This window comes from Asparagus officinalis, chromosome 4 (genome assembly GCF_001876935.1).
Source record: "Asparagus officinalis chromosome 4, Aspof.V1, whole genome shotgun sequence".
Classification (NCBI taxonomy): domain Eukaryota; kingdom Viridiplantae; phylum Streptophyta; class Magnoliopsida; order Asparagales; family Asparagaceae; genus Asparagus; species Asparagus officinalis.
In genome coordinates this window covers 33,219,899-33,230,466 of record NC_033797.1, presented here as the reverse complement: position 1 = coordinate 33,230,466, position 10,568 = coordinate 33,219,899, and the positions used below count along the sequence as shown (strand labels likewise).

General features: G+C 36.3%; 1 protein-coding gene across 2 annotated transcripts; it reads left to right on the top strand.

Annotated features, from left to right (window-relative positions):
• On the top strand, positions 2,613 to 10,328 carry LOC109837138. Of its 2 annotated transcripts, none has more exons than XM_020405249.1 (3): positions 2,613 to 2,865; positions 5,886 to 7,781; positions 9,751 to 10,328. In XM_020405249.1, exons 2-3 carry the CDS (start codon positions 5,901 to 5,903, stop codon positions 10,075 to 10,077), a joined length of 2,208 nt encoding a protein of 735 aa, XP_020260838.1. In that variant the 5' UTR covers positions 2,613 to 2,865; positions 5,886 to 5,900; the 3' UTR covers positions 10,078 to 10,328. The 2 variants fall into 2 exon arrangements, with proteins under 2 accessions (XP_020260838.1, XP_020260837.1); XM_020405248.1 differs by lacking the exon at positions 2,613 to 2,865 and adding an exon at positions 2,897 to 3,477.

The window sequence follows — 10,568 nt, the reverse complement described above, 5'->3', positions numbered from 1 at the left end:
ATTATTTGAGGCATCCTAAAGTTGTTCAGAAGGATTATCTTCAACACTCCCAAAATTCATAAGGATTTTCCTGAATTAAAATAGCTCAACAGAGCTATTTGAGACATCATAAAGTTTTTTAGCAGGATTATCTACAACACTCCTAAAAATCACAAGGACTTTCTCATAACTGAAAAAGTTCAATGAGTTATGTGCAACACCCTCAATGTTTCCTTAAAAAAAACCCTAAATGTTGGGAGAGGTTTTCTGAAATTAACCCAAATACTATACATCTAAATGGATATACCAGGACCTAGAAATAGTTTATTATAGACCTATCACTTCAAATCAAAAGAAAAAGAGAAAGAGAAGGAAAAAAAAAGATAGAAATTGTATCCAGGCTCTCATAATCTATATTTCTCTCGTGGGAACAAGTACCACGGTGTCCCATGTGTTCCAATAGCGACCATCGACTGACGGACTTACTCTCTGTAGTAATGTTTCCCTTCATTTCACCCAAAATAGCCCTCCATTTATTACTACTATTGCTATTGCGGATCAAAAAATTTTCCCAAGTTTTTTTTGCCGTTGACCGTGTGACATTCCCTGTGCAATGGGAAACCATTTATGTTTCTACATCAGTTGCCTCAAATGTGCTAACTATTTTAGAGGTTATTCTGCATTTTTGGAAAAGTGAAATAAGAAAAAAAAATTTACATATCATAAAAATCAATAATATACTAATCTAACTGTATGTTTTTACCACTTGGTAAATCCTAAGAACTCTAGTATTTAATAACCAATAACCCTTTTCCCATCATCTTATTTTAATCAACTACCCTCCACATCTTGTTTTTTTCCCTTTAGTCTTTCAGTTTCATGTATATCATTGATTTTGTTCTCTTTTTGCAAAAAAATTACAAAAATATTAGTTTAGATCCCGTGCATCACACGGGTAACAACTAGTACTTCTTAATTAGAGGATACATGATAGTTATTTCACCAAATAAGCTTAGTTCGAATTGCACCAACTCTTCTAATAAAAATGTGAGGTTATGGGTCAAAGTTTTAAATCTTTCTGAATATATATTATCAAAAGAGAAATCTAAATTGAAGAGCATATAAATATGTGAGCTCATCAGGCAAAAAGCAGATAGTCTTACTATGTGAAATATAAGTTTGTTTGATATTTTGAGTCATACCATGAGTAAATGTTCAATGAGCCTCAGACGTGGTCATAAATCATTATGGAATGTAAAGTTCTTTTTTGTTGCAATTACATACATAAATTATTTAGGCATTAATTTCAGTGCTTTATTTGTAATTTAGGGGTTCTATCTGTAATTGAAGAATTTTTCAAAATATACTCAATCCTAAATTTGTTCCCAAAAATTGACCCTGTCCAATTTTTATTTACAAAAATTGACCTAGTTTTGACCACGTGGGCATCATGGCCAAAAACTAAGTCGTTTAAAAAAGCGATCACCTAAATAGTCGGGGTTGCTAACACTCGACCAATTAGGAGCACTTCTAATTATTGGTGGGATTAGCAACCTGACTTAGGGGGGTTAAGGGGCCAAACTATTCGGGTTTGCCAACCCCAACCAAAATGGTCGGGGTTGGCAAGCCCGTTCATTTAGCAGAGACCTTGCTCCCACCCGCTCACTCCTGGAGGCTATGTTATGGAATAGTCGGGGTTTCCAACCCCGACCATTTGGCAGAGAGCACTTTTGCTAGAAAGTCTTTTCTCTCCTCGATCAAAATTGTTGGGTTTGACACAAACTCTCATGCTACATAGATATCAATCTATAATCAATTTTCAATCACAAATAACCTTCCGACCCTAGATTTAAATGTCGAAGAAGAGAGAAAAATGCTATATTTTTAAATGTTGAAGAAGAGAGAAGGAAGAGAAATTACCTTAGAGACTTCATTGTCGAATTTTGGCAAAAAATTTGGGTTGGGGGGACTCGGGTAGGCTGAGGAGGAAGAGAGACCAGAGTGGTAAGGGGCAAAAGCAAAGAAGTTGAGCAAAGAGGGGTCGAATGGTTATGTATAAGAAGAGGGTGGGCCCCACCATAAATAGTAAATAGTCAGGGTTGGGGACCCTAACTATTTCATGCCTTAGCCAAATTTTAAATTGTCTGATTCCTCACAAACTCTCTGCCAAATGGTCGGTGTTCCCAACCCGACAAATTTGGTCAGGTTGGCAACCCTGAGTAGTTTGGCGTTAACCCCTGTTACCCGCTTGCTTGCTAATGCCCGTCGCAACTAATTACATAACTAATAAGTCGGGGTTACCAACCCCGACTAATTAGGAGTTTATTTTTTTAAAACGAAGTGACCAGAAACCGGGTCGATTTCAGCAATTAAAACTGGATAGAGTTAATTTTTGGAAATAAATTTGAGATTGGATCTATTTTGAAAATTTCTCCTCCGTGATTCCCTGCATGAACTTTATTACCCGGACTGTAATTTCAAGATAAAGCAGGGCGTTTCCCGTAATTTTACAGCAGCTCCAGACTCCAGTCCGGTGCCAAGAGTGGAGTAGGGACGAAGCTTTTTGAAAAAACAGTAATTAATGTCTCCCACTTTAATCAGTAGCTGCATCCTGCATGCAAGAAAGAAGGGAGAGGGAGAGAGAGAGCACTCGATTAAAAATTTCTATTAAACCCATGTATTATAACGATAATAATAATAAATAATCCAAAGCTCTAATTATTGTTAATTTAACGAAAGAGCCAGAGATTAGCAGTTCCCAATGCTGCCTCCCTCCCTCTCGCCTCCTCCAGGGCTTTTCCTCCTCCATAGCTAATAGCAGACAAAAAAACAGGATCTTTCAAGACCCATCAATCTCATTTTCTCTCTCGTCATCTCAACCAAAAGGTACCATTTTTCTCTCTCTATAGCTTTGATTGCATTGCGTTTTTGGGCCTGTAGAGTAGTTCATGGCGTTTTCCTCAGTGGGTTTTGTTGGATACTTGTGGGCGAAGATAGGGTTTTGGTGGTACCATCCAATAAAGTGATGTCAATGATGGGCTTTGATGGAGGAAAGATGGGATTTTTATTGATGGGTTAACCACTGTTTATAGTTTTAAGGACTTGTTGGGTGCTTTTTTGTTTAAAAAAGGATTAATGTTGAGATCTGGTAGGAGTAGGGACCGTTCTAATTAGTATTAATGGTGTCTTGAAGATTGTAATGCATGCCCATTTGATTTTTTTTGGCATTGCATCTCCTTTTTTTGTTTGTGGCCCATTTGCCCCTTTCCCTTTTGCTATTCTGCTGATGAAGAGAGCATATGAGGGAGATCTTGCGTTATTTGTTTTTTTTTCGGTGACTCCGTCTGCTTAAGTGGTCTTCATGCATTGACTTAAGTCGCGATTTCTTCGATAAATTTCTGGTGTGGATCAGCTAGATGAGATCTTCTTTTGCCTGCTTCTTGGTTATTAGTCTCTAGAAATTCCCCTTTTCTGATTTGCTGTGTCCGGAGAAAATGGGTATTGATCTTCTCTATTGTGGTTTTAATTCTTATTTTTTAAAAATAATTTTTGGTTGATTGTGATCTTTATTATCTTAATCTCATGTGATGTGATCTTCTCTGATGATGGTTAGAGCTAAATTTATAAGTTGAGTTGGTAAGTGGGTAGTAGGAATAAGAGATCTTCGTAATGAGTAGTCTTAAAATAGCAAAGCTTTCATCTGCTATCTTTTAGAATTTTTGTTGATTTTGATGGTTAGATTAATGATAATCATGGTCTGTGATTAACTTGTAATTTAATCAGGCAAATGGGTGGTAGGAAAAAGAAATTTCATATTTCTGCATGTATGTATGCTGTTCAGGTGTAGAATTTGGATCTATGAAGCAGTATCTTAAGTAGTGTTTAGGACTAGTGTCATCAGTTAGGGAGCTGGAAATCACCTACTTTATCTGATAATTGGTGATATAATATAAGGAACAATTGTGAAATAGGTGGTTACTTCCTCAGCTATTCCCGAACTTAACACCCGAACATATCCATTAAGCAGTAGGCGGCTCCAATTCTTCCGCTGAACTTCATGTGTCCTCATCAGTGTAGTGGTTCTTCTTCTTACTACGGTTGGAATGAGTGAATTAAAGTTAACTTTGTTTAGCCTCCTATTATAGGTTACACTCAAACAAATTGTTTTCTTAACTATCAAACTGATCCTATAGAAACTCTAATTAAAGTATATGTTTTAGTTCAAATTTATATGTTCAACTCGTTTCCTTGGACAACATTTCGATATTCAAGTGTGCGAGTCCAAATAGATGCTTGATCACTGGAAACAAGGGTTATCCATGACTCTTAATTAGTCCAGCATTGTTGTAAATTTCTTATTAGTTGAACATATTTCACTTTTTCTCTATTGCTATTTCTTGCATATACCGTTCATCATCTGTTGTACTCACATCTACCCTGGCTCCAAGTTGACCTATTCGATATTATTGCGAGCAAATATTTAACTTCATTTGGTCTTTGAAGTTCTATTAGTCTTGTCTGCTAAGTGATAGACTGAACTTTTGTTTTTTCAGCTGCTCTAAATGCTACTGTAATTATTCCGCAGCATCATTTTTCTCAATAAAGGATTAATACATCCTAGAGTTCAGCTCTTATCAAACAACAACAACAACTTTACCCCAAATTATTTTTTGGATAGGCTACATGAATACTATTCTATTTCTTCCCTTTAGTTCTTTTAAAGTTACCCTTATCAACTGCTTCCGATCAAGTTGTCTTAGTGATATCTGTAGTCATCCTTACTCCATTAATTATAATGTTATCATTTCTCCTAATTTGCGTATTTTGTGGTGTCCCGCCATCACCAAACCTTTTCGGTTGATTCTCTTTTATATTTGATCCTCTGTAGGAGCAACCTATGACGTCCAATAAATGCATTCGTTTCTTATCCTTCCTCTTCATGTTATATTCACATGTCTATCATAGCATTGTCATTTTTGCTACACTTGCTTTTTTGCATATGTTGGTTCTAAATTCCCAACATATTGACTCGTAAAGAATTCTTATAAAAATTTCCTTCAATTTCATAATTATTCTACGATCACATTGGGTTTTAGAAGCGCTCCGCTACTTTAATTATCTTGATATGATTCAATAAGCCACATCATCTTCAATTTCGTTATCTTGATGAATGATTTATCCTAAGTTAGCAAAAATGATTACTCAATATTTTTTCACCGTCAATATGTACTATAGGCTCATTTATTTTCGCAGTGTTTACTAAAGTTACACTTTTTTCCCCTGTTTCTATGCTACTAATTCTAATTCCTTTTATCAATTAGATTGGATTCTTATTGCAAGAGACATAAAAAGAAGTAAAGGAAAATGATTAGGAATCCTAAACCTTTCATGATCAAGGGTTTAATGTATCAGTAAATAAGAACTAATTTGCTTTTTGCGTGTGTTTTTTTCCCCTTCCCAATAATTGTGCAAAATTTGATTATTGAATCTCTGCTCCTTTGGACGTGCACACAGACCAAATGTCAATTCATATTATTTCTGTTTTATTGTTTCTTCTTTCTCTTTGCAATATCTTTTTGTGCTTGCACTTAATCATTTGTGTGTTTCTGGATATATTCTCTTCACATGTAGTTTAGCACATGGTATAAAATAGCCACATAATACAATAAGATCACCATGTCATGTGTGTTGCTCATGTAACATGTCCATCGCATTGCCTATAAGTTTATAGATTGAATTGACGTGGTTTACCAGTTGGGATCAATGACTGTTGCTTAGTGGAAAGTGTCAATTTACCTCACTAATTATAGACAATTTCATGCATGTTGTTCAGATAGCATGTTCATTTGCAAATGCTTAAAAGTTAATACATGGAACATGATTGATTTATCGGGTGCTTATTGCAGCTCAATATATCCATTATGGGTTTAGATATTGTTTTGGAAAGTGAGAACCATTTTCAAGCAGTTCCAAGGCCGAAAACTGTTCATCAGCCTCCCCACGGCAGAGCAAAAGTAGATGGGAAAGATATAAAAGAAATATTAAAAAGCAGATATAACATCTTGAGGCGCTTAGATGGTGATCACAGAGAGTTGAGCTTCAGCAACTCTACTACTCCCCGCCGAAAAAGCATGCCAGCCAGGCCTCATAGTACGAATTTAAGTAACAGCGAAGTGGTTAAAAGGGGGTCGGTATATCAAAGTTCTAAAGAGGTAAGAAGTATGAGAAAGTTGAGAGGTGGAAGGAGAAATGTAGAACAAGCCTTTGATGATGAGGGTTTTCTCTCTTTTGAGATTGTTGATCCTTTGCCTCCACCTTGCTCAAATGAATCCATTGGACGTTCAAATATTACGTCTCTAAATGCAGAACCTACAACCTCATCTATTGACAAAAATCCTTCAGTTCCAGTAAATTCTGTGGAATTTCTAGAATTATCTGAGCACATAAAGCTCAGTAGCTCTTGCTCTGGTTCTGCCCAAGCAATGGACAGTTTGAAAGATAGGGCCCCAGAGCTTGGCTCGCACCCTACAGAGAGAAGAGGAAAAGGAACAGTCGAAGAACACAAGTGCAATGAAGATCAGAAATTTCAAAAGAAAACTCATAGTAACAACACCTGTGAGAGAGACACTAAGTGCAGCCTGCCCAAATCATTATCAGCAAAGGCAGTAATGTTCAATTCACCTTGTAAATCAGAAAGAGAGATCTCTAATGCCAGTCCAAGGTCACGGTTTAGTCCATTTAAGAAGATGCTGGATCCAATTATGAAATCAAAATCTCTGAGAAATCCATCTATCATGGAAACAGAAATTGGCGGTAGTACTGCTGCCTATCCTTCAAGTATAAAGAGGCATAGGGTGTTACGTAAATCTTTATTGAATGACTTCTCAAAAGCAACTGACAAGATGAATTATGATGATATACTGATTGAGCTAGATCAAGATCAAGATCCAGTGGCTGTTCCTTCACCTGCTCATCTACATGCCACTCTTAAATTGGATTGCAAGCATGGTGCTTTATCATATGAGTTTGCTGTCAAAGATCCTGATGACATTATTTTGGCCAAGACATGGAGAACTGATAGTGCATTCAATTGGGCCTACACCTTCCACAGCGGTAAGAAGAAGGGTTTTAATAGCAGTGGACAGTCATCTGCAATGATTGGTCAGATGCAAGTTTCTTGCTATTTGTGTTCAGAAATAAACGACAATGGATCAATGGAAAGTTCTACAGTAACAGAGTTTGTCTTATATGATATTGCCCAGGCGAGAAGGAGCTTTGCTATTGAAGATTCAACTTCAGCTACAACTAAATCAACAGAAATGGAGACATGTCAATATCGTCAACTACACTCTTCTACTGATTTCGACCCTGATCCTTCAACTTCTTACCCTTGGCCACCGAAAGAGTTGCATTCCTATCTAGAAATTGCTGCTACTGTGATCAGGATACCTTTCAGTAAGAAAGAAATTAAAGAGCTGCAACTACAAGAAGATAAAAATACTAAAGCACAACGAAACTTGCCAAGTTCTCCCGCAAAAGATCAGGGGAGTGTGGCAACCTTCGAATGTATGAATCATGCTAATGTAAAGGTGGTGGCTCCTAGTGGACCCCACAGTTTGCCGAGCAATGAGGAAGGTAGCCCGTCATCATTGTTGGATAGATGGAGATATGGTGGAGGATGTGATTGTGGTGGCTGGGATATGGCTTGCCCTATTGCAGTTCTTGACTGTCCTTGTGCTGCTAATGACGTCGTCAATCATTCAAGTAAAGGAAGTCATCAGCAAATGGTACTTTTTGTTCAGGTATGTATTATATTCAAGCATAGACACACAAACCACTGTACAACTGTAGTAGTATCATTGTTTTTAACTCACTACTCTAGTTTTATTGTTGTAGTTAAGACTCCCTGAGTGAATTTTTTGACTCTTTTACCCTTAGAGAAGAGAATTGTTTTTTGACAAATTGACCCCTTGAGGGTTTAAAAAAAACATTGGGAGTCTTATCTGCAACAATAAAACTAGAGGTGCAGTAAATTCTAAACCGCAATACTACAGGTGGTCTATCAGCAATTAACCCTTCAATAATTTTCATTAATAGATATATTTATTAGAAACGCCCAGTGGATGCGATATTAGCAACAACGTTGGAAAGTTGGAGCTATAGAGGTTGAGTAATCTGTTCCTTCATGACCTTGCTATTCTAGCCTCATTGGACGTTTATGCATCACGAAAATAGCAACATTGCTGACCTATTTATCAGTCCAAATAATTTAGGACCTTCAATTATCCAAGTAACTGTCTGATGTTTAACATGAATCAAACTATTTGGTAATCCATCAATTGCATCTGGCGGCGCTTCTTGAAGTGGTCTCATCATACTTAAAAAGTTAAAAGACTGTTCACAAAAATTGCGGATTACTGGTCATAGATGCTGATGATAGTTGATGCTGCTATTTTTTTGTTAGGTCATTTTCAACTTTCTTGTTTTCATGTTTGTTAAGTAAAAGTATACTCGGCTGTTTCTAGTAGCATGGAGCCAAACTCTTTTCATTGTTATTCATGTTTAGCAATTGATATGAAAGATTCACTTCATTAAAGTTGGTATATGTCATCTAAAGGAACCTAAAATTTAGAATCTAGGTTTTAGATCTCCACTAAGGCGTAAAGATTTTCGATCTAAATATTTGATCTTGGTCTAAAATTTTAGAAACCCAGGCAAATCAACTCTTTAGGTCTCAAACATTCCTAAAACCAAGTTCGTTAGTTTAGAATCACCAGAATCTCCTGTCCCAACAAGATCTGTTGAGCCTGACCCGGGTACTGATGTTAGTGTTTGTGCCTAGCTTTTATTGCATTCTGATGTTAACAGTTCGTTTGTAAAGGGTTTTCATTGTTTAGATCAAGATCAAATGTTTGGATCAAGAACATCTGTATCTTAAGATTAGGTGTAAGCAAAAGTCAATTTGACCATCATTTTGTGTCTTTTTGTATCAACAAACAAATTGCTAAACATGATTCTCATTTGCAAATGCTTTAACTGATAAATTCAATTTTCAAGTTGGACATAAAAATGTATATTCAAACATAGAATTTTAATATGAAAGATTTGGTTTGAAATCTTTTCGTAGGGACCCAATTCCATATCTAGTTTAATATAAGGAACATGTTTTTCGTATTATTTCTCTGTCTCTCTCTGCCCCCCCCCCTCCCCGCCGCCCCCCAAATAAAAAAAAAAAAAAAAAATATATTAAGCATGTATTTTATCTGCTTTGTGAAGCAGTCCTAACATACTTACGAAAAATCTCAATTCATGTGAAGATTACTGATTATGATGTTAGCTGAAACGCCTACTCTTTTGTCAATTGTCTCTGACTTTTCATGTTTTCATATTTGTAGACGTAAAAATAACAATAGATTTTCTTTTTATCTCTTGAGCATATTCATTCTGTCGCTACTTTCTGATTTCTTCTAAAACTTCTCTTATTAAAATTAATTAATCCCATAAAGTCTAGGGTTTGCTAATCCACATCTGTAGACAGTTTGAGAAATTACCCCTTTATTTATAAAGAAAGTAGTAATAATCATAATATCTATTACCTAACTGGTTAACCAATTTAGCCCCTAGTGTAAATGTGAACCCTTCTTAATTCCTCTTGTTTAAATCTTTGCTAATCACGCCTGTAGGTTTCCCCCCCTTGAATCACATTCAAAAATAAAAATAATAAATGTTGCTATAATATTTCTAACATGCTTCATTATGGTTCACTAACAGGGAAGAAAAGACAAGATTCCGGCACTATACATAGCAGCTGATGGGAAAGGGCAATACTCAGTTGATTTCCATGCCCAGTTATCAGCACTACAAGCATTCTCTATCTGCATTTCTATACTCCACAGTTCAGAAGCTATGTCAGCACTCGGTCAAGAAAACAAGCAGATGCTATACTCAAACTCCCTGAAGTTGCTCCTCGAGGAAGAAGTGAGACATTTGCTCGAAGCTGTCGCAGATGAAGAGAAGAGAAAGACAAAGAAGCAAACCAAACAGCTCCAGTCGCATTTCATTCTTGATCCACCGTTTTCTCCCATTGGGCGAGTTTAGGGGGAAAGTATAGCATATCGAGACAGAGAAATTTTGAAAGTTGAGTGCTATTCGATTTAATTGTAAACATGGTCCATCATAGTGTTGTAGGTTCAAATGCGTGTATATAATTTAGAAGGGAGGAAATGTGATATATTGTTAATAAGATACGAGTAGAGTTTGTTGGGCACTGAATGATTTGTAGTTGGCAATTTGGCATAGATGAAAGCATAGATAAAATAAATAAATAAAAGGAGTAAGCTTTTGATCTCTCTCTTTCAACTCCACGCTATCATTTTCGAGGCCTATATGTGGGAACGAGACTTGCTGTATGGTTGTGATCCATGCGTAAACAAATATCACTTCCAAAGTTTTTGATTTCTTTTCATTTCTGAGCTTGTTATGATCTTCATCAAGAAAACCAAGGAGGAATGATATGTTAATATTACATTTTCAGCGAAAACATGAGTAATGTAGCTGACCTAAAAATGTCGTGATAAAAGCTTTATTCT